The 24,893-nt window shown below is 37.3% G+C and overlaps 1 protein-coding gene across 3 annotated transcripts in view; it reads left to right on the top strand.

Annotated features, from left to right (window-relative positions):
• The first annotated feature begins 699 nt into the window (after positions 1–699).
• Positions 700–24,893, top strand: part of dgkb (diacylglycerol kinase, beta) — a 77,869-nt gene continuing 53,675 nt past the window's right edge. Inside the window, exons 1-7 of one of the 3 annotated variants that reach the window (XM_013274445.3) lie at positions 704–1,172; positions 3,598–3,737; positions 12,396–12,472; positions 12,873–12,893; positions 13,415–13,562; positions 17,922–18,059; positions 24,063–24,112. In XM_013274445.3, the coding sequence (XP_013129899.1) occupies positions 3,668–3,737; positions 12,396–12,472; positions 12,873–12,893; positions 13,415–13,562; positions 17,922–18,059; positions 24,063–24,112 (504 nt within the window). In that variant the 5' untranslated portion in view covers positions 704–1,172; positions 3,598–3,667. Of the gene's footprint in view, positions 1,173–3,597; positions 3,738–12,395; positions 12,473–12,872; positions 12,894–13,414; positions 13,563–17,921; positions 18,060–24,062; positions 24,113–24,893 lie in introns of all 3 variants that reach the window. The other 2 variants (XM_013274446.3, XM_025911708.1) reach the window with 2 other exon arrangements.

Here is a 24,893-nt window from a genome sequence, read left to right on the forward strand (position 1 = left end):
GCTATTCTAAAAATCACAAATCTCATTATTGACTGTACTCTTTTGATGGGTACTGAAAATGAGCCAAGTACCAGTGGGACTTTTTTTTAGTCTTTAAAAATAAAATGTTTGTATCCAGTAGATAGAAATTAGACTCTGATTTGTGAAAAACATTCGACAGACACTCTTTTTTTTTAAACTTTTTGATGAAAATGCAGACATGTTTGCGCTTTTTGCTAGAATGCTTTCATATCTGTTTGATGTTATCTTTTTGTGTCCTCTGTGCAAAAATGGAAGAACAGAATGGAAAAAATTGCTCACAAAAACCGTGCCCTCCTCCTCCACCACCTCCTCCACCTCCTGTGCATCATCTCTGTCATTTTCTATTTCCACTCTATTTGTCACCCTTTCTCATCTTTCATTCTCAACTTGTGCTTCACCCTTCACCCTCTCTCACATCTCTGTCTTCATCTTTCTGGTTTTCCCACCTTTTTTCAGCCCTCTGGAGAGAACATCCTACAGGTTGCTGCACTTACTGCCTGCCGTTTGGAATGCTAATGTGGTCGGCTGATGCATGACACAGTGACCAGAGTGAAGATAGCTTGAAAGGAGGAGGGAATTGGGGAGTAGTAGGGAGGGAAATGAGAAAGACAGAGCGAAAGCGAGAGAGCATAGGACCTCCGGGTTTTCAGGGGAAGGAGGGGAAGGTGAATAACAGAGCAGTAGAGGGGAGGGATGGAGGGATGTGACGTGAGCGAGCGGGAGTATGGAAACTGATCATTGCAGGCAGAGCAGCGCTGGATGATTTTGCTCTCCCTCATCCTCTGTCTCTCTCTCTCTCACTCTTTCTCTCTCTCTCTCTCTCTCTCTCCCTCACCACCCCACATCCCCTGCGATACTGCTCTGACCAGACTCTGCCTCAGAGAAAAACAAACACTAACCCATCCACATACTCATACACTGACAGGAAGCAGAGAGGGCTGCTGCTGCTGCTCCTTCCTTCCTCTTTTTCTTACACAGATACACACTCTTCCACTCCATCTAATTACACAACACCCACCTTGCCTTGCAGCTAAGAGAAGATCAAGAGGAGGACACGGCAGGAATGTGAGTGAGGAGCTGCATCTGAAAACGCCTGCCCAAAAGGACTCCTCCCTCATCTGTCTTGGTGATTAACTCCAGATCTGCAGCAGGTGAGCGAGGCATGTTGAATTCTCATCTGATTCCCTGTGTTGCATGTCGCAGTGGCCACTACCTACTGATTCTCTGTGTCAAAGCATTAGTGGTGTCTGAGCTAAGATCTTCTCCAAGTGGTGTGTAACACATGGTTCCACATGTTATCTCCTCACTGCACTACTAACGGACAATGAAGCTTATCTGATAACATTTGCAGAGCTGGGTTTTGTTCAGAGGATGCCAGCTGAGTGTTTTTGTGAGGATGCTGTGCAGTCAGGCAACACCGGAAAGGAGGATGATTACAGTGCAGTGCGAAGCAGGAACGTACTGCACACACCAGTACTATATTTGAGATTGTATCTCTGTGCTGGAATTAGACTCAGTGGAGATCTGATATAAACAACAAGATTTCCCATCAGCTCCTTTTCTTTTTTCTTTTTTTTTTTGCTGCCTGTGCAAAACATTAAGAAAGACAGTGCAGAGCGTTTCTAGTTTAAGCTCCAGAGGCAGATCAAAGTTTATGTGAGGGAGGCTGATTCCCACGCACGCAGTGTGTTAAGGCAGCAGCACCGGTGGCTTCATATTGTGTTGCTTTATCTTGGCTGTGTAGTGTATATAATAATAAAGACACTCAATTATGTATATATGCTTTATTTAGCCTATCACCTCTTCAGAGTAACTGTGGCACAAGCTTTCTGAACATTCATTCACATGCGTATTTACACACACACACACACACACACGCACACACATGCTTCCATGATCTTAGATATGATTTCAAACTAAAGTAGACAAATTCATACCTCATACCAAGCACATTAATGTATATTAAAAACACACAAGCATACAAACACACACACACACACAGTTATTCTCCATGAATGAACACTTGTTGATCCAGAATTTCAGTTCCAAGTAATTGGGTCAAATGCTTCACAGGCAATGTGAAACACACGCGCACATACACACACCCACACAGATGCCTGAGTGACACCTACAGAAACATCCAACTGCATCCACATTCATTCCACAAAAATAAAAGGGAAGCAAGGTCATGTGGATCTGAACAGCAGAGTCGTGATGTTGACTGAATTGGTACTACTTCAGAGATGTGTTTGCATTGAACGGATAATTCAGCGTGGCAATTCAGTATTTACTTTAATTAAAGGGCAAAGATCAGCGAGGCATGCTATTCATTCTCTTACATGATATATAATGCTTCTGAACCACGTTCATAATACTCTCCTGTCAAACCTGAAATTAATGTTTGCACACTTTTGTTTTACATGTCATTGATGTTCTGTGTTTTGCCTTTGCTAAGTGCAGCACAATGCTTTACATCAGCCGCAGACTCTGAAACGTTTTGTTTGACATCATGCTTTAAAAGGTGTTATAATGCAGACAAAAGTACTGGTGAAGCACAAACATTGACGCCACTTAATTTACCTCCAGTGAAACCCTGGATTTTGGACTCTGCTCAAAAATGGAGGTACCTGCCTACAAAAACCCATTTAGCCTGAACTTGATCACGTTGTCTTCATAGCAACCACTCAGGATGATGTTTTGAAGCAGCACCAAGGCGGATCTCTATTCTTTTAATGTCCAAATTAGGATTTTCTTTTTTAAATACAAGGATCCCTCCACTTGTTGCAGACATTTCGTGATGTAACCATTTAAGCTGACTTTAGATTCAGGGCTTATTTTCTTTCCTGCAGTGCTGCACATACATCACACCCATGGTCGAATTATGTATTTCTATAACTGGCTTTTTTTTTCTGCACTCTCTTTATTGAAATGCATATTCCAAGTGCAAGGTCCAAAACCACCAAAGCAACGATAGGCAGGAATATACTAGAATATTTGAGTTGTGACATTGTGTATAACACAAATATTACACTTCCTGGGTTGACAGTTGTAATGACATTTTTCCTAAGTTTTAATTTTCATAAATTTGAATTGTGAATACATGGGACTAGATATCACTTGTGTGTTTTTTAGTGCTGGGATTTGTTTCTATGTATAAAAAGATCTAATTTTTGAATGATAGTGTATTTTGTACCAACATGTCTTAAACTTTAAATTATTCATCCTGCTCTGGCTGACAAACATGAATCTCAATGCTTGAAACACCAAGATCTAGCAGAGGAAGAGGGACATTTTAGTTGAGATGGCAGCTGCAGAAGGAGGAACAGGCAGGAAGAAAAAAATGTGCTCGGAATATCAGAGGAAAAATAATGTATCTATTTCTTTATTGCTTTAAAATGTGCCAGCAAATGTTTGCTTTCTCCAGCTAATTAGAGACTATATGTAATCCTATTGTGTCTTATTCAGCAACAAAGCTGTTGCGTCTTACCAGCTTTGTGTTTTTTTAATGACATTATGTAAAGAAAAGATGTCTGTGGGGGTGAATGGGGCTGATTTTGATGTCTTGTTGTGTTCCAGTGTGAGACTCCCTGCTGTGTGTTGCTGCACGGGGAATGCACAGTGGATATAGAGACGTGGCCTGAACACAATGAGCAGCCAGGACAAATGGGTCACGCTGACCCCAGCTGAATTCGCCTTGCTACAGGAATACACTCAGTGTGAGTAGAGGAGGTACTCTCAGTTTGCATCTGACTGTGTTAAGGAAGCTGTGCTTTTTCTTCGGGGACAATAAGAGGTGACATTACACAGTCAGGTTGATATCTGTGTCCTTAAACTGCAGCTTAAAATCTATATTGTATACAAAAGTTGGATTTGCAACGGGCGTCTTCTAGTCTTACTGACCATTCAAAGTACTTTCACAGCACAAACCACTTTATCTGCCTTACATAAATGGGCAATTTAGAGTCACCAGTCAATCTAAGATGCATGTATTTAGAATACCAGGATCAGGGAGAACTCAAAACTGCACACAGGATTGACCACAGCAGACCACCTTAAACCTGAAATTGTTATAATGGCCAGCAGGAAGACGACTCCTCTGGTTCCAAAAAAGCAGCTTTCTCATATAGAAGTCCATAGGACAATGACTGTTTGTCATTCTCGATGCCTCAGTAAGTCCTTTCCTAATAAAATTCTGATCTCAGTCATTAGTTTCATGTGGTAATAAATACAACATGAATTTTGTAAATCCCTATTAGAGCCAAAAAGGAAGAAAAACAAGCAGAGCCCCTCTGTTTGTCTGGCAGATCAACCTTTTACTCATTGCTTCCAGTTTCAACAGCAAAAACGCTCAGCTCAATCTGTCACGACACTTGCTACTTCAGTCTTTTTGTACAGTCTATGACGAGACCACAGAACCATGGTAACCTCAGAAAATTTGCTTAGATTCTTCTGAAAGGATGAATTTTGTTTCATGTATTTTTTTCTTTTCATAACCACAGTCAGGTAGCTTGAGAGTCAATTATTACAAAGTTTTTGAGATGGTTTAACCTAAAGATAGGAGACTTGAACTTCAGTCTCTTGATCTAATGTTGGTGACTTGATTTCTACTGTGTACTTTTTCCATGTCTTGCAGTAGAAACACACCAATATGCTGTCTTGGGAATGCTTAAAGCCAGATTCATTGTCTGGTTTTGTGTCTGGTTTATTTAGTCCTATGGCTAACCAGAGAGGGTTATGAGAATTAAACTAAGGGAGAGGCAAAAGAGGATGGACTTACGTGCAGTCTCCCAAACACTGTGTCACCAAACAGTCATTATTATTCCCTCTCACCTTTTCTTCTGTTTTTCTTTAGCAAGAAGATTTATTTACATCATACTACTCCTTATTAATTATTTGTGCTGAATGTGCTGAAGGTATAAAGTTTTGTTTACATTCTGAGTGCAGGATTTAAGGTGAAAATCTATTTGGTGACATCTTAATGAACTGTAGATCATGTACAGGTTTAAGTTATATCCATCTTTTTAACTAGTTTGTGTTCAACTGTGTTTTCAGCCTACATTCTGACAGAAGTTAAATCAACAAGTTTCTTGATGTTCTGATCCAAACGATAAACAGTTGAAATGTCGAAGTCATGCACGGTGACTCCTCTGTGTGATACCGAGATCTACAGTTGCCATTAAAACACTTCTCTGTTCAGGTCTGCATGAAACATGCTTCTCTGTAGATACATCATGTATATTCAGAGGAGGATAGGAATATGAAAATGTTTCATTGTTTTGATTGAAGCTGACCTTGATCTTTGAGCAGATGTATGAGTGAAAACATTTATTGTGAAGAAGCAGAAAACTGTAATTGACTTTCCATCAGCAGATTTTTTTTTCTTTTTTAATAAAAGAGATACTTGGGATTAGATATGTAACTGTGCCAGTAACTATACATGGAAATTTCCTGTAATTTCTCATCCCAACATTCTGGAGAATATTATTCTCTTACTGGGAACTATACAATAAGATAGGGCCTAATTCCACACTTTATACTTAGAAATGTTTTTCCTTACAGACAAAATGGATATGCATGCAAAATTACAGTTTCATGAAATGCATGCACCTGCTAGTTTTGTTTTTACCACCATGTTTATCTTAGTGAATCAGAATCATTTTAAATTGAAAAGCCTGGAGTCTATATTTGGAATCAGCATGCTGTTACTGCCACATTTCGTTTACCTCAGGGTGTATCATGGGGAGAGCACTGAAACTGAGAAAAGCGCGATCACTCACTAGGCCAGTTTTAGTTATGGACAGGGTTGAGCTAATCCCACCCAAAACATCTTCCTGCACAGCCAATTAAAAGTTGAGAAAGTTGTTTTCAGCCAATTGAAAAAAGCACAGAAAACACTTCTGATTGGAAAGACAGATTATAGCCCACCTCCAAAGTGTCCTATTGCACACCCTTTAAATGCAATCAGTTAACACACAGAGGTGCTCTTCTCCCTTAGTTAACCTCGCACTTTAACATAAGGATAGATCTTCACATCACATTGTTTTCTTTTTTGCTGCAGTTTGGAAAATGAGTATTTTGCTTCTGCTAAATCCATAGGAGAGTTTTCCACTAGTGCTTCTTTTCTCACAGGCTGCATGACACTGAGACAGAGCCTACGACTGTGTGCATGCATTCACTTTTCCAGTAGATATGTATTATGCATTTTATTCTTTTAAAAAAAGGATATTTTTACTTGTGTACTATTACCCCGGCAGTGAATGAGCATCATAACAACATGAAAATAAAAAACAAAACAAAAAATAAAACAATCCTGAGAGAAGAGAACCTACCAATTGAACAAGGACTCAAATCAGCATCTACACGTGACATGTCAGCTGTTATAACGTCAGGTCTTTGTGTCACCCATGTTGCCCTGCTATTATTTATGACATGGCAGGCTGGAATTGAAAGCAAAGCTTAGACTGCAATAACTAAGGCAATGAATGTTTTGTTCCCTGAATGTTTGAGGCCTATAAAGATAAAAAAAGAAAAAGAGAAGGAAACCTGTTCTTGAGGAATATCACTTTTGTGCATAAAATACAGGAGTTATTTAGAAATAAGGTTCTAATAATAATTTACTCTACGTGCCTTTCATATTCAAGTAAATGTGTTTTGTAATTAATTTAAGTCACTCTTAGTTAGTTTCTAATTGGGAACAGGTTGACATAGTTTTCCTTATATAAAAAAAGACAAGAATTTAACCTCTGCAACAACAAAAAAGATGGCTGTCCTGTTTGCTAACAGGCTGAAACATTAAAGCTGTTAGGGTAAACATATCCTAGACTGATCCCTCCACAAAAAAGGAAATAGATGACGTATCCTGCTCGAACTCTCTGCTACAAAAGCAAAACAAATATGTTTAAGTATCTCCTCATTAACTCGTGTCACTGCTTTGTTTATTTAATTTTCTCCAATTCACACGTGAGTTTTGAGTTGAGGCAAGTTTTCACTTCATCACTGGAAGTTCTTGGAAAGCTGGCAGGATTTCAGCATCATGCCTTCCGTAATCCTCCTCATAAATGGAAGCAAAACCCAGACGTTCCCGTGCACTACGCACAAACACATATTCTCTCCGATAGCATCAAACCACCAAGGTAACAACAACAGTGTGTCTGTTAGTGTAAACTGCAGTGCAGTTAGATTCACTGTGGTTAACATCAGTTGTTCTAATTATATAATCTTGACATTGTAATTGCCTGCTCTAACTTGTCCTGCTGATGTAGAAAACCGAAGCTGCTGAAGCGTTTAATCTTTGTGGCGAACTATGATTGATTCATTTGCAGCCTAACAATTGGCTTCCCTGCTCACCAGGCTGCGCTCTGGATGCCTGGAGTTTATGTTACGCTCCAACATGTTGACACATTTCATCATTTGAAATGGTACCAGGAATGGAAAATATGATGATACCTGGCACGCTGACTGCAGGACGCCGTGCACCACCCACACATAGTTTTGGACAGACGCTGGAGATACGAACACCAGTCACAGTAAATCGTTTAAAGTGAGACAAATTATGGAACTAGCTGTGGAGAAGAATACTTGTTACGTATTCAGTGTTTCTACAACCTAAGTTGTGTTTTTGTAGTGTCCTTGGGTAACGTCATAGTAGATGTTTCATATGTCAGTTATTTCCAGTCCCAAACAAGACATCTTTTAGTCATTTGAAACAATTTTTTATTTCATTTGCTCTGACTTTGAATCTTAATAATTAATGCTTTCCATCTCTTGAGCTCTTGTACTAGTCTCTCACTTGGTTTAACTGCTCTTAGTCAAAGCCAACATTGTTCTTTATTCTGTGAAACTTTCCTGTTCTTTTTGGCGGATGGTGGATTATGGTCGGGGTTTTTACGTGTTTTGCAAATATTTTGAGTTTTGAATCATTCAAAATAGAAGAAAGGGGAGAAGGGAACAAGTATAGTAAAAAAGAGACATAGTGGTCATAATGAGCAACTATCTACACATGTGTGCAGGCACATGCACGTGGATGTGTGTGTGTGCAAGACAAATTCTGGATAATTATGTTTCAATGAGCTTGGGGCGATTCTTTGTGCACTCTGCAGCTACAGGTTATTAAAATATCCCTTTATCTGAGCTATAACAATGGACATCACATCCCCTCGCCTTCCTTTCTAATCTCTACCTTTATCTCCCTTGTACTGCATCTCCCCCTTCATTCTCATTAAAGTGAGGAGTTCACACTTTCATAACGATTTAATGGCGTGCGCCGAGGCAGGCACCTAAGATCTGGCTCACAACAATTAAGAGCTTCTATCCATATAATAGATTTGCTAATGCAAGTTATGTGGCAGTGAGCTGTTTAACAGAAGGGCAATTATTTTACCACAGAAGGTAAAAAAAAATCCTCGGAGTGTTTATGAGCCTCAAAAACATTACATTTCTGTTCTGTTGTTTCTGATTATTGTGTGGCACAGAATGGTTAAATCATTATCCTGATAGAGAAAACACACTGTAATTCAGCTGTGCCTGCTGAATGTAACAGGCAGTGGATACATAATCACTCTGCTCGGTAATGGTTTTGCGTAGATGGTGTGCTCATAAAGATGGTCAATAATGATGACACACAGTCAGTTCAGTGTGGGTTGTTTATTTCTAGTCTGTGTTGGTAAAATGCGTCCTGAAAAAATCAAAGATCCAAAGCTATTAGTGCAGGAGGTGACAAATTGCTGTCGAGAGGGGAAGAGAGCTCAAATGCACATGCAAATAGATACAGAATACCTGCTATTATTAGCAAAAACAGAGAGATTTTCGGACATGTCTTTTCTTCAGAATGTACAGTGTGGTAAATAAGGTCCAAGCTCTTTTATAGTAACTGGTGGCTCTACAGCAGAATACATCTATTTAAGGTCTGATTCTTTGAAATATTTTCTTTTCAAATTCTTTTTATACAGGTTTATTCTTATTCATATTTGCTTTATTTCCATTCCTTAACTGCAAGGCTAACCTCCCAACAGATCAGGTGATTATAAATCTGGGGCATGCTGTGCAGTTTACTAAACAGCAATATAACCTCAGCTTCCCAGGCTGCTCGATTTACCTCATAGAAGGTTGGGATTCTAGTTCTAGAAACATTTCTTCAGCTCAAACACACAAGCAGACAAACATATGTTCACTGGACACTTTAGTTACACCCTGTTGGAACTGGATTGGACCCCGTTTTGTCCTAATTATTCATGGTACAGATTCAACAAGGTGCTGGAAACATTCGTCAGACATTGGTGCATATCGGCGTGACAACACCACACTATTGCTGCACATCCATGATGTAGATCTCCTGTTTCACCACACCCTGAGCTGCTCTAGTAGATTAAGATCTGCTGACAATGTAGGCCATTTCAGTGCAGTGAACTCACCGTCATGTTCTAGAAACCAGATTTTCACTTCGCGATATGGTCATAAAGGGATAGACATGGTCAGCGCCAATACTCAGGTGGCCTGTGGTGTTAGTTGATGCTCCACTGGTACTAAGGGGCACAAAGTGTTTTTACATTATTACTACACCACCACATTATTACACCACCAGCAGCAGCAGCCTGAACCAATGGAACAAGGCATGCTGTCTAGTTGTTTGCACCCAATTGTATCCATTCCAGTGCTGCAACAGAAAAAAAGCTTTCTTCCCTGTCTTTTGGTATCCAGGTTTGGTGATCCCATGTGAATTATAACCGCAGCTTCATGTTCTTAGCTAACAGAAGTGGCACCCAGTGTGGTCCTCTGCTGCTGTGACCTGCTTCAATTTTTGATATGTTGTGCATCCAGAGATGGTTTTCTGCATTCCTTGGTTGTAACGAGTAGTTATTTGATTGCCTTCCTATTAGCTCAAAGCAGTCTGCAGATTCTCCTCTGACCTCTGACATCAACAAAGCATTTTTGCACAGAGGGCTGCTATTGACTGGATTTCTTATTTTTGGATTCTTCACTGTAAACCATAGGGACGGTAGTGTTTAAAACTCCCAGCACATCAGCAGTTTCTGAAATACTCAGATCCACCCACCTGATGCCAACAATCATGCTGTGCACAAAGTCCCTTAAATCATCTCGATTCACCATTCTGATACTCAGTTTGAATTTCAGTAAGCCATCTTGACCAATGGCCAGTACATATTCATCTGTTGGTGACAATGAAAAACAGTAAATAAACAGTAATCAGCATAAAAAATATCCCTCACAGGCCTTTTACATCTGTATATAGAGTATATAGAGAAGAAAAGATATCATACGTGAAGCACAAACTTAAACAAGCTTCTTAATGTAATTTGTAATGTGCAGACACCAACTTATGCTTAGAGAGGTATGTGAGAAAATTAACTTCACTAGCATTAGAACCTGGTATCTGTGGTGCAGCAAATTGATTCAGCAGTAGGGCTCATAAACTCTCTGTAGCATGCAGTAATTATCACAGCAAATCTCTGCCTGATGAAGTTATTTTTGTCCAGTGCTGAGTGCTTAAACAGAGAGTGAAAATAATGAGCCACTGTGGTGATTTCAGTCTGTTTTTTTAGTCACAGCAGTCTTCGGCATTTTGTCTCTTTCAGGGAAATGACAATAGTTATATTATTTTTGTGTGGTTCAATTCAGATTTTTAACTTTACATAATGTTTACATTTAATATTTTCCCATATTGGAAAGAGTTGTATTATCATGTAATATATGCTAGACCATAAGTGACTGTGACCACAGTAAAAGTGGGCACACCTTCAGCTGTGTGTGTACGACTGCATTTAGAGAGATAACTAGAGTGGATATACTGTATTCATATTCACGTTTACTTCATTCACCCACCTTGTCCCCCAACTGCCTATGCTGAGTCTGACTGTCACACATTAGTCTGCAATGGATGTAACAATACCTGCATGCAGTAGCAGTGGCACATTTGTCATAGAAATGCTGCAGGTTGAATTGGTAGTGGAATTAAAATTATCCAGCAGATAAAGAGTAGCAGAAGGATGAAATCACAGCTGCAGCTGAGGTCCGAGCAATAACCACACCAAGGCACCGCCTCAATCATCAATGCTAGACAAACATCTGCATCTCAGCCAGTGGGTGTATAGAGATTGGTTATTAATAAATAATGAGCAGTAAATATTTGCTTAGTTTTCCCTTAACTTGAAAGACACAGTCATTGGACTATAAAAATACACCAGCTGTTCATATGGACTAGAAGGAATACAAAGGTTTTGGTATATTTAAATCCGGTACACTCTACCTTTAACAATAAAATTAGATCATACTGTATATAAAATATTCACACTTGTAGTTTTCTAGCTGTTGATTTGCTACAACTATAAACTGAGTGTTCAGGATTTATTTTTCCATGTCACGACAAAATATAGTGCTTACATCATAAATGAGAAATATTTTTAAAAAATGCTAAAGATGTATCTACCAAAAAAAAAAATTTTTATTTAGGGATAGTTTATTCTTCTCTCTGCGTTAGAAGTAGTACCTTATAACTTGGCTGTACAAGTTAAGTGTAGTATGTTTGTGTATTATTTTATTTCAAGTGAATAATTTTTCCCAGAACTCGTAACTTTACCACAGTTTTTACGTCTTAGGGGAATTAACCTGGTGCATTTTCCTCTATCTAAGTACTAATTTGCTTTGCAAGCAGCCTGCATATTTCATTAATGGTCCATCTCTTCCCTGCTGAAAATAGTTATTTGGTATTGTATTTGGTTTAGTAAATTATTGTGACCTTTACATGTGTTCACAATTCTGTTTTATCTAGTTGTTATCCCCAGTCGGTGTTGTAGCACTCAGATGTGCAAACCACATTTCAACTCCTGCCCTGTATTTGAACTTGACATACTTATACAAATGTCTCCCATGCCTGTTTACTTGTCCTGTTAAAGGCCATGGCTGGTTTGTAGTTGTACTAAATGTGGATGATATATTTTATGAAGCCCTGAATAATGGTTAATATCACAAATGATCTAAAAGATCTTAAGTCAGGTTTCATTCATGGTCTGACCTTTACAGTTGGTAGTGCAGGATACATCTTCACAGCTCTGACTCACATATGGAAGCATGTCTCCCTGTAGGCATCAAAATGCTGCATCCAAGTTAAATCAGCAATACACAGTGCATGACGTGCATGCCTCTGTAGCGCTTACAGGTGCATCCACACTATGGGTACAGAAAAATGACACCTGCTGCAGATAGGGTAACTCCTTGAACCCACTTCACTTTTGTTTTTATAAATGAAAAAACAGAAGATGCAAAGTACTTTGAACTATATAATAAAACAGCATTATGTAGACATCAATCATACATAAAACATAACAAAAAATAAAGCATGTCTGAATGTTTTCTCATAGACTCAACCAAGAAGCTGAAGGATGTGCTGCAGGAGTTCCATGGAGATGGTGTGTTGGCTAAATACAATCCAGAGGAGGTATGTTCAGTTTATACTGGATTATATAACACATAGTTTATAGTCTATTGACTCAGGAAATGCCAACAGCAAGCATATATCACACTTTAGCATTTCTTTCCGAAAACATGAGTAACTGATTTAGAGAGATTTTAAACATGCATACATTTTAAAGATAAAACAATGCCAATAATCAAGAATGCAACTAAAAAAAAAAATACATACTCAACTACTAATTGCTGCATCATAACAGTTCACAAATCTTTAATTCAATAACAGATAATCACAACTACATAACTGCATTTTCAAAATGTGTGTAAATATGTGATGTGCTTATTTTGTGCATTTTAAATGACATAACCATGTGATACTTCCATGAATATGTCGCGATTCTTTCTTTCTTCAATGCTGCGGAGTGTAGAAGCAGGAAATTCTCAGCCAGGTATCTGCTGTCTCTTCCTCTTACTTTATTTTTCATTTATTGTCTGTGTTTTTCTACTTTCTTTAATCACAGAATAATTGAACTCTCTTAAGAAATGTAAAAACTTCTAGAGGCAATGCAACCTATTACAGGAAAATATTAAACCCTTAAAGTGTGTACCACAAACAGTTAATAACTATGTGCGTGAGCAAAATGATATAAAAAAAAATAGGCTCACTTTTGTATCTGTCTGAACACGACTTGCAAATTGAAACAGCTAGCAAAACACAACAAAACAAAAATGAACAAAAACAGTTGTCATCAAAGCTGTGTCTTGGCATAAAAAGGCATCTGTATGAAGGCCACATATAGTGCAGTAAATAAAAGAAGCTAAAACCCAGTCCAAACAACAGTTCAGACATAGCCAAGTACAAAAATGTGCAACATTTTGCAAAATATTGAAAACATGATACTGAAAATCCTCTGCATTTCACTCAAACCTGAATTCAACAACTAGCGCTCTTATTTTTATTTTGTTTTAGGAGATTGACTTCCAGGGCTTTAAGGTCTTTATGCAAACATTCCTGGAGAGTGAACTCCCTGAAGAGTTCTGTCAACACCTTTTCATGTCGTTTAGCAACAAAGGACCCAAACCCAGTCCCTCATCTTCTGACAAACCTCGAGTCTCTGGTAAGTGTAGAAAAGAAATTCTTTTCCTAACATCCCCTCAGTTCATAAACACAGCATGTTGGTGTTTTATAGTCAGTGATGTGTATAAGAAAACATCTCCGCTTGTGTTGCTAAGGTTCAGCCAATATGTCAGTTATTCTCTTCCTTCACAGCGCTTCTTTTGGGGATTGTTATTGTCATCGTAGAGAATGAATCACTTTACTCTTCCTTTGCTGTGTGAAAAAAAAAATGGCCCCATCACTGTTTCTGTTTTGTGCCATTGGACAATTTATTCAATTTAATGCCAAGTCCAGCCCGGTGGCACTCAGTGTAAATTGTAGTGTAGAAGCTGCCAATTGTCTTGGCAATAGTTTTGTTTGTTTATAGCATTATACTAATGTCTCATTTGTGTGTGGTAATGACTAACTGATATTAAAATAATACTTAACACTTCAGATCAGTCCTCATTCAGGCAGCATCTCCTGCGTTGCGACTTGGCTTTGACACCTCCTTAACTGCCTACCAGTTCAGATAATTAATAATAAAGACTGTCTCGTGTCACTGAGTGCTACAAAGCAACATGTGTTTTATCTTCAAGTGACCAAGCTCTCTAGCTCTCATTAGATAATGTTTTTATGAAGTTTCATTGTCCACAGAGGAAGGAGGTGGGGGTGGATGATTTGAATTTTTGAGACAATAAACCCAGAGTAAGTTGGCCAAAACAGTCCTGGTATTGTTTTTATTACACTTCTAATATTGGCGGCCTTTAATAAACTACAATAAAAATGTCAAAATACAAATTGTAATCTTAGTTTATGGTTTTCATAAACTGAACAATAAACATGTATAACCATAATGTTCAGTTTATTGTCGTGTATTTCTCCAGTGTGATATCATGACACACAAGGTGACGAAGCAGTGAGAACAGTGTGTATGTGAATTAGCTATTGACTATACTGCCAGGGCTTGAGTTGGCTAATCTCCTGCTTCAGCTTTACTTCATGTATAATAGGTCCAAAAGGAAAACTTAACCAAATCACTCAAGGTTTAAAAAATAAATAAAAGAAAATGGGGGAAAATATTTTCTCTTCCCATAATAACTAAAAAAGGTGTTTAAACATCTGTTTGTCCGCCTTATAAGAACAAATACATGAAACATATATAAACTTAATAGCAATCTTAAGAACAATATTAATAATGAACTTTCCTGTGTATATAAATGTATGTATATAAATGAGTAGATAAATAAAATAAAATAGATAAAGCCCAAACCAATAGATTCAGGTAAAACATAACATGTCCATACTGTGTGTATTCTTTCCTACTGGTGAATCATTAACATCTGGTAACAAATATTCAGATTTTTTTTGAATACATTCAACCACTTTTAAGATACAGCTTCTTCTTTTCTTTTTACATGCAGCGAGCAAATCTGTCATAAGCACTCTGTCTTTGTAGGATACCTTTTCTGGCATATTGCATAGATAGAAAATAATATCTAAGATGGTAGTTGTAAATGTATATAGTCATTTAAGTGGAGAACTTTTTGGAATAATAGGTTGTCTAACAAAAGCATCAGCTTTGTTTTATGAAACAAGACAGTCGCACCATCTGTGTGAAATGTCAGCTTCTGATAAAATACAACTGGACCTCATCCTAAGTGACATAACAATAATTACAAAACAAATTCAGAATTGTCATGACTCCCAGCTTTGGGAAAGTTAACCTTGTAGTAGAGCTATTCACAAATTTCTGTTAAAACTATGTCAATAATGTGTAGCAAATTTTCATCACTAGGTTTCCTCCAAAAATATTGTATCGTTCATAATTACTGTGAACTTAAATAACAGTAACTAAAAATGATGTGTGTGGGCTTTAGTTGTTAAATTTGATGTGAAGCACAGTTAAAATAATGGAATTACCTCCCCAATTGAGACATGTTTCTGGCATTGAACCACAGGAAAAAATGAGTTTATTATAGAAAGGTTATTAAAAAAATGTTCCCCAGTTACTGGTCTTATTCTCTGACTGGAAATTGAAAACGTTTCTTGTGGGGATTGAGGAGTAGTGGAGTACATTTACAGCAAAAAATGAGGTTTCTATAACTAACATTCTATAAATTCATTTGGAGTCTTCCATTCCATTATTTTTTTAAAATATATATGTTTTTGCTTTTTTTCTTGAAAGTAATACTCGGTTAGCTGGTAGTGCATTAGTAAGTAAATGAATAATCATAAAGCGTAAACATAATGTCCTAATATAGTTTGAATACACAGCCTGGTAATTGGTTTGATTCAAAGGTTTAAGGAACCTTAAAAAGTTACTGACCCAATTACTCATGCGTTGAATGTAAGTTTAACTCAAAAGCTGTCCACAGAACAAAAAAACTTAAAAAAAATAACAAGAAATATAGTTTAACTAAGGCCATTAACTTAGATTGTTCATATCATGATCTTTTGTACATGCAATATTTGATCACATTGTTTGCCCCATTTACGAGGCTGTGTGAAACTGGATCAGTGCAGCCTGTGCGAGTGTTTCGATTCGCCCTTATTGATCCAGTGTGTTAGCTGTAAGCCCTCCCATCACCCTTTGTGTCCATCTAATCACACAGACTGAAGCAAGTGATACGTTTTAAAGAAGAAACTGGGACATTATTGAGAAACCAAACCCAAATTCCTGTTTTCAAATTGAAGAAATTCATAATTTAAAAGTAAAATTAGTAAAATTAAAGCTTAGCCTTGACGGTTCGTTTGGTAGACGGTTACACTAATTTGTGTCATTAATATTGGACCTTTTCTTCCACTTATAAGGGACATATTTTTCTAATGTATCCCGTTTTCTCTTAAACAATAGCACTTCTCTATTTATGGTCACTTAAAAAACACAGTATTCTCTTCAGTTCATTGTGTGTCATGACCTATGACATTTATCCACCCATGGGATGAATGTTAGGTCGTTATGGAGTCATTATTGTTAAAGTTACCCAATCCTGCTACTGCTACTGCCGTCTGAGGAATATTGCTAAGTATTAACATTTAACGGCACTCATTTGTCACGATTGATTTTCCCTCTCAGTTAGGCCATTGTAACACTGTTTAAACTGGTATCAATCAGAAATCAGTCAGTAAACTAAAAATGCAGTAGAAAGACCCCTAAAAATTAGTTTTAAAATTGACATTAAGATTTTGTTTATTACTTTAAAGGCCCTTCATGGCCTGGCTCCAAGTAGAATTCATGTCTCAGCATAATCTGATATTTTGTCATTTTACTTCTTTAACTATTAAACTCATATGTTATTATTTTGTATTATTTTGACATTGCATTTGAGTCTTGCATGTGAAAATGGTTTGTAAGATTTAATCTTAGTGTTTACATGTTTACTTTTTTTAGTCTTTAATTTTTTGATGTTGTGTGTTTTAATTTTGTAATGCTGGTGTTTATACATACTCCTACAGAGTGGGAGTGCAGGTGTTACTCACTCCTGTAAGCTTTATTTTGAGCTTTAGTTTAGTCTATTTATGTTTTCTGTTTGTTTTATTTCATTTTATGTGAGCACAGTGAATTGATAATGTAGCCAACACTGCTAAGTGTTTGCCTCTGCCCTACCCTCTCTGCTCACACTGTATTTTAACACTGACAAATTTCTAGTAAATCTGTTCTCATTTGCATATTTTTCTCTTTTTGTTGTCACACTGTGGTACAAACACGAAATACTGAATGAAACACAACCCATTAAGACTAATGTAAAACAGCTGCCCCTTTCAAAACATTTATAACCTGCTTCTCTGCACAGCTAAAATCCCAGTGATACAACTTAAAAACAACAACAAAGAAACAAACAAAAGACAAACAAACAAAACAGCTGATTGGGTTTTTCTACATGTTGTACTTGACTGTAATGTACATGTTATGTACTATATTGTGACATTTACAGCATTTTTTCCTGATGAACAGCTTAGTTCTCCAATACTCACAAATGAGAGGCTGTCACAGTGGCATTAACTGAACCTTTATGTATATAACCACTATAGTCTCATCTTCAGTGGACCAGCTGACCTTTCAAAGGAGAGTGGGACCTTAAAAGGACAAGAGCTAAAACAGAGCAAACAGTAGAGTTGCAGCAATGTACAGAATGAAAATATGTGTCAATTTGTTCATTTTATGCCAAATTATGAGGCTGTAAATAATAAGTATATTGATTTGAACCATTAAACACAATATCATGGGGTTGTCAGTATTGTCATCCCTAGACACCATACACATGCAGATTGTTCTGACTATATGACTGATATCAGACATCCAAACCCAGCAGCTTACTGGGCTAACATTAGAGGTGGTATAAAGGATGTTTTAACCTTTCATGTGTTGGTCCTGCAGGACTGAAGCTGATCAAAGGCAACTCCACCCCTCTGAAGACCCCTACTCTGCCCAGGCCTCTAGATACAGTGCAGCTTAAGGACATTGTGTGTTACCTCTCCTTGCTAGAGGGTGGGCGTCCTGAGGACAAGCTTGAATGTGAGTATGTCATCCTATGTCACATGTCTGGGACCTATGTTAATATGCAGTAAACATCAGCGATGCAGTAATGTGCAGACAGTGATCGTACTTGTCCTAACACTATGCAATATGCAATAAACACGGGGAACCTTGAATATACAAATAAAAAGATAAAATGCAGATGCCAAACAACTGAGGTACCAGTAGGCAGAAGAAATGTCACTGGTTGTTAAAGCCCAGTGGGTGAAAAGCAGTTTTTCAGGCCAAATAAGGTCAAACTGAAGCCCAGTGAAAAAGACAAGAGGGTGAGAGGGAGCAAAGCAGTGACTCCTGGCAAAGAGATATCTTTGTATGTGGATGCATGCTCTAGTGTGTGCTTATTAGCAAAATAATAATAAACCACACATTCCTCATATGTACCCAACCTTTCTGTAAAGAAACTGTGACTCTTTAGTCATTGTCAAAAAATAACCAGTGTTAAAACACATCTCTCTGAACTGAATGAGATCTAGAAAAAGACTCGTAACAGTGTGAAGTGGTTCCTTCTGAATGTGCTCTTTAAGTGTGGGGACAACCTTAAAAAGAACCTTCAGTAAAGGTTTGAAAAATGTTGACCTTTGTTCTCAAGCTGTGATTGTGCTCTGAAAAGCTCTCGGTCCTTGACTTGCCTATCGATGTTTAGCTCAGCCACTTTTTCACATTTTCTTTTTCTGTTTAGTCTTTGATGAAAGATTTGTGGAATCCTTGATTCTAAAAATATGTCAATGGTAGACTTTTTTTTAATGAATACCCAAAAAATAAATGTTTTGATGTATTAATATCCTGTTGCAATAGTAAATGTTCATATAGAACCATTCATGTTTTGCTGAGGATTCATTGCCGCTTTGATTTTTTTTTTTGTATCCAGTAGGAGTTTGTCTGTATACAGTCCATTTTCTTTTAAACTACTTTGAAGCATAATTTGAGTGATAAAAGTTTTACAAAGAGTCAATCTGTAGATTTGGTTTGTGGTTTCCAGGTTTGGCCTGAATTGTTGCCATAAACTCAGGTCCAACATCTTTTCGCTCAGGTAATAAGATGTTGGCTATACACTACCAGTTAAAAGTTTGGACACACCTTCTTATTTAATGGTTTTTCTTTATTTTCACGACTATTTACGTTGTAGATTCTCACCGAAGGCATCAAGACTATGAATGAACACATATGGAATGGATCCTTCAAAATAGCCACCTTTTGCTTTGATGCACACTCTGAGCATTCTCTTGTGAGCTTCATGAGGTAGTCATCTGAAATGGTTTTCCAACAAGATCTCAAATTTGGACTCATCAGATTTCCACTGGTCGAATGTCCATTCCTTGGGATTCTTGGCCCAAACAAATCTCTTCTGTTTGTTGCTTTTTCTTAGTAGTAGTTTAATAGCAGCTATTTGACAAAAAGGCCTGATTCATGCAGTCTCTTTTGAACAATTGATGTAGAAACATGCTTGCTACTGGAACTCTGTCTTGCATTTATCTGGGCTCTAATCTGAGCTGCTGTTAACTTGTGATTTCTGAGGCTGGTGACTTGGATGAATTTATCCTCAGCAGCAGAGGTGATTCTTGATATTCCTTTCTGGGGGTGGTCCTCATGTGAGCCAGTTTCGTCTTAGCACTTGATGGTTTTTGCGACTCCACTTGGAGACACATTCAAATTTTTAGCAATTTTCCGATGGAAAATGATGGACTGTCGTTTCTCTTTACGTAGCTGATTGGTTCTTGCCATAATATGAATTCTATCAGTTGTCAAATGAACAGCTGTCAGCTGTGTACTAACTTGACTTCTGTACAACACAACTGATGTCAACAAAGCAAAGGGCGGCTACTTTGAGGAATCCAAAATATAAAACCTATTTAGAGTTATTTGTCAATTTTTTCTTTGCTACATAATTCCATATATCTTGCTTCATATATCTGATGTCTTCAGTATGTGTCTACAATGTAAAAAGTTGTAAAAATAAAGAAAAAACATTAAATGAGAAGCTGTTTCTAAACGTTTTACTCGTAATGTATATATAACCTAGTAACAGTAACCCACCTGCTGTTCAAACTTTTTGTTTGAAAGTTGAAGAAAAGAAAGTTGGGTTGGAAGAAGGAAGAAAGAAGCTAAAACTGGTTCTGTAAGAAATTGGATGGACAGACTCAACCAAAACTTCTTCAGCAGAGTCCAAGAATAAAATTATGGAATTGGAAATGAGCAGTTAGTTCCCTTTACTATAAATGATGCTCAACAATTAGTAAAATAACTCAAACTTCTGTTTTAATGTCTTGTTGCAGTGAAAATATTTCCTTAATCACTTTGTACCTGCTGGTTTCTTTGTTTGGTTTGCTTTTTTTCTCAGCATTTTATCTGAGTGAGTCAGACTTTCCTGAGATGTTTTTGGTAATTAAGAAGTGCATTCAACCGAATTGTTTTTCTTATTGCGTTATTCTTTACTTAAAACTAATTAAGGTAAAATGTTTCCTCTTGCAGCATGTCTTATCAGCCATTAACATTTCGGGTTTCTAAACTCAAAGGTTCTAATCTGGCCACAGCCTAAATGCCTATTTTATTATAAATGTAAAAATCAATCTTTTTTTTCTGCATGTCCACTTTCTGTCTTAACGCAGATCACTTTCTTTTAAATTGATCTTCTAAGCTCCCATAAAGCTTCACCAACAGATGTTTGATACCTCATTTCGGCAGCCTATTGACACACCTCTTAATTGCAGTCATTGCATATTTTCACAAATTCACAAAGTTTTCTCAATTGGACAGCAGCCGTTTTTTCTGTGTTGCTATAATGCTCATGCTTCTGTTGAATTATTGAGTAATGCTGCTCCCATTAAGCAAAGGGGATTATTAAATAATTCAGCAGATGGTACCCGTGACTGGGAACACATTATGGAATTAACTATGGGTGATGTGTCATTGCTGCACCCTGTCCCTGTAAACCTCTGTGGGCTTTAACATGTTATTTCGGTAGAGGATGGCTCCCTCTTCTGGACTGTTTGAAAACTGCACAGATTTAAAGTGGTTCTTAGACACTTATGAGCTGCTTTATTTACATCAGGATCATTAAAAATTAAAATAGCTTTAAAAAATACAGATTGCATGGAAATGTACAAATAAAAATGAGAAAGAGAAAAAAAATTAAATTAAAACATTCCCACTTTCAGGTATTTTTGCTACAAGTCATTAAAGACTTTAAGAAAACACTTCTTATGATAACAAAATAATTAATTATTTCCAGGGTTGTTTTTTTTAAGAAAAATGAATACAAAATTTACAATTTCTCGAAACGTACAATACAGTTTTTTTCTTTTTATTGTTAATTTTTAAATAAAATGTAGTTTATATCCTTAAATTAATTATACCTAATATTTATTTCTGAAATAATATGTGTAGTGAAGGGTTTTTTTTGGTAACATTATTCCACTAATAAACAGGGGGCAGTAGTTCACATTTACAGGAATGCACCCACAAAGGCATGGGAAGAAGAAGACTGCTTTCTAATAAATGTGGATGCAAACTTAATAAAGTTGTGGCTTATTACAGCTGTTTTCTGTGAGGAAAAAATTATTTTTCGAGTTTGTTAAAGGTGAGTAATTTTTTTATTAAGTAACTTTTTAAAAATTATTTATTTAATTTCAATGCAGACCTCCTGGGACACATATCAAGTTTCACTTACAACTGTAACACTGCCATTATTTGTGTTTGATCCCTGTTTACAGTTTTAACTGGCCTCACCAAAAGTCCATAAAATGTATTTCTCGTTTTTCTTTTAGATGATAAGAATGAGCTGAATAGTAAATAATCAGGAAGCAGCCGGGTTTGAGTCGAGATACATTTGAACTTATTTGCAATCACAATTATTTTAAAGATTCGTATGTTTGAAAGAAATTTCTCTTCTTATTTCAGCCCATTTGTACTGCTGGCATCATGCCAACACCCTTTTCGCTCTCTTTACTTTTGGGTCCTCTTTGATCACTACAGTCACCTCCTTCTAACACCCTCAACCTCCACCCAGCAGCAGACACCAGGATCAGCCATCACCATCACCTCCGTTTCCCCTGGAAACTGGCAATTAGCTCCTTGTTAGTGGCCTGACAAGCTGCCATGTGACATCAACTCTTTAGTGATGATGTCAGTAGCCACGATGTGCTGCACCCAAGCCAGGCTGGAGGTGGGGCAGTGTTTTTTTTTTCTATCTATAGGCATTAGCCTGAAACAGTGTGCACAGCCATTTCCAGTTGATGTTGTTGTCACAGCTCAGCTCAGGACTCATAGTACTGTGCAAAACCCTTCATATCATTATATTTTGCAAGGAACATTAGAAATAGTTTTAGCAAACACAAATGCAAATGCAAACACACAGAAATACATGGAAATACCATAATATGGCAAAAAAAACAAAAAACACCAAAAAAAACAGAGTTTGTGCAATTATGACTAGCTTCAAAGTCAATGTTAGACAAGCTTTTAGGTAGTTCTTCAAACTTCTTGGAGGATATAACAAAAGTCTTTGGGTGATGCTGGCTTTTGTGCTGTTCCCTGTCAAGAAGTAGAGAAGTATAGAATAATACTTAAAACTTTATATAACTCTGCAAGAGATGCACATATGCACATATGCTATGTGTAAGGTGTTTTTGCTTCAAGTTGTGAAACAAGTTTGTGGTTTCCACCTTCAGCTGGAAGTTTTCTTGCATATTTAGCAAAATACTGCACTTTGTTGCAGTTTGATGAAGCATTTTAGGTACTAAATCATCATTGAAGGTTTACACGCAGTTCTGACTCTGTTTCTGCAGCAGCAATATTGCAATATGACAGTTTTGCAGGTAAAAATTTCTAACGGGCAATATGATATGCAGCAGGCCTAATTCCACAGTGGATCATAATCTCTTGATACCTTTCTGTGTTCATAATTTCATTAATTTTGACAATATCCCCAACACCACAGATTGAAATGCAGGCCCCAAACCATGACACAGCCTCCACCGTGTTTTACACATGACTGTAGAGATTCAAATTTGAATTCATCACTGATTTTCAGTCCAGTTCTTATGTAATTTGACATACCCCAGACTTTTCTCACCATTTCCCTTCCTTCTCCCAGGTCCTGTGTCAGATTTTCAGATACTGTTTATATGCTCATCTGGTGTAAATAGGATTTTAAGCCTGCTACTTTTCTGTCCTCTACTTGCTCAGTTTCACTATGTTTTTTAAGGACACACAGCATATCATCTCGAAATATGCGTTCAACTGTTCAGGGATTCACCTTGTTGGTGCAAAAACACTATTTTGCCTATCAGACTGTGCTATCTTTTAAACTTTTTAAATATTCAACCAAACAAATTGTAACAATTTTTTGAGACAGGCTACTAGTAACAAAGGTGCTAAATTTTCTGTTATGTGTAGACACAACACTGCTCCCCTGTGCCCATTTTTTTGGGGGGGGGATTGTGCCTTTTTATGCTTGAATAATTCACAGATCATGGTTCAACAAATAAAAGATTCCAATACATTCCCCTGTAAGATGCAAAGAACCAGACTGAAAAAAAAAGGGACTAGCCAATGTCTAAATAAAAAAAAATAAAGGCCAGAAATATTATTGGTCTAAATCACAAAAAAAAAAAAATTACAAGTCTTACTTTTTGACACAAAAATATAAAGAAGTAAGAAGTTATTCAAGATTTTGTCACAGCGCCATAAAATTACTGACGTTAAGAGATGATCAATCACATCTGTGATTTAGGAGCTGTCTGTTTCCATGGTGACACTTTTAAGTGGTAATTGGGGGACACTTAAAGTTGCAGCTTCAGAGGCTGATGAGACAGCTGCTGAGATAAAGAGTTTGGTTTGTCTCTGCGTGCACTGACGTGATATTGGCACTGAAGAGTGTAGCCAAAGCTGGTGTGGTACTAAATACTGACCTCAAAGGCGGAGAAACTTGGAGAATCCAGGATGTTACTACAATAAGCTGACATTTTCTTTTTGTCTCCATAGTCATGTTTCGACTCTACGACACAGATGGAAATGGCTCCTTGGACAGCTCGGTAAATATTTCCCTTTTGGAGTGTTTGTTTTGATTTACAAAATCAGGATCCTACCTCAGAATACTTTAGTTTTTAATGAGCAAAATGTTTTTGTTATTGGTTTTTTATGAGCTTTGATGGCATTGACAATATTATATGTGCAAGATTATATAAGCTCGAGTTCCACTTGCCAATTACTATTCTTGACTGACAAATGACTGACTGGCTATTGTGATTTACCCACATAAGCAGATGAGTTTATAGAGAAAAGCCATATGAGAGAAAGAGAAAAAAATCCACTGAGCAATTATATGGGGAAAAATGCCTTGTTGATGCCAGAGATCAGTGGAGAATTGCCGGATTAGTTTGTTGTAATAGGAAGGCAACACTAACTTGGCCAAGAACAGGAATCTGAGGCTATAATTCACATGGGCTCACCAAAATTAGACCAGTCTTCCCATGTGATGTCTGTGCTATGTATGTATGGTTGGAGGGGTCCTATTTCACTGCAGGTGTAAACTTTGTATGTGACAAATAAAAGGCTCCATCCATCCATCCATCCATCCATCCATGCATCCATCAAACCAAACACTGGGAAAATGTTACCTGATTTCTTGAACATGACAATGAGTTCCTTGTACTTAAATGGCCTCCACAGTCACCAGATCCTATAGAACACCCTTGGAATGTGGTGGAATGGGAGATTCCTATCATGGATTTGCAGCAACTGTATGATGCTATCATTTCAATATGCAGCAAAGTCTCTGAGGGATGTTTCGGGCCCCTTGTTTGATTTATGACA

This window comes from Oreochromis niloticus, linkage group LG11, assembly GCF_001858045.2.
Source record: "Oreochromis niloticus isolate F11D_XX linkage group LG11, O_niloticus_UMD_NMBU, whole genome shotgun sequence".
Classification (NCBI taxonomy): domain Eukaryota; kingdom Metazoa; phylum Chordata; class Actinopteri; order Cichliformes; family Cichlidae; genus Oreochromis; species Oreochromis niloticus.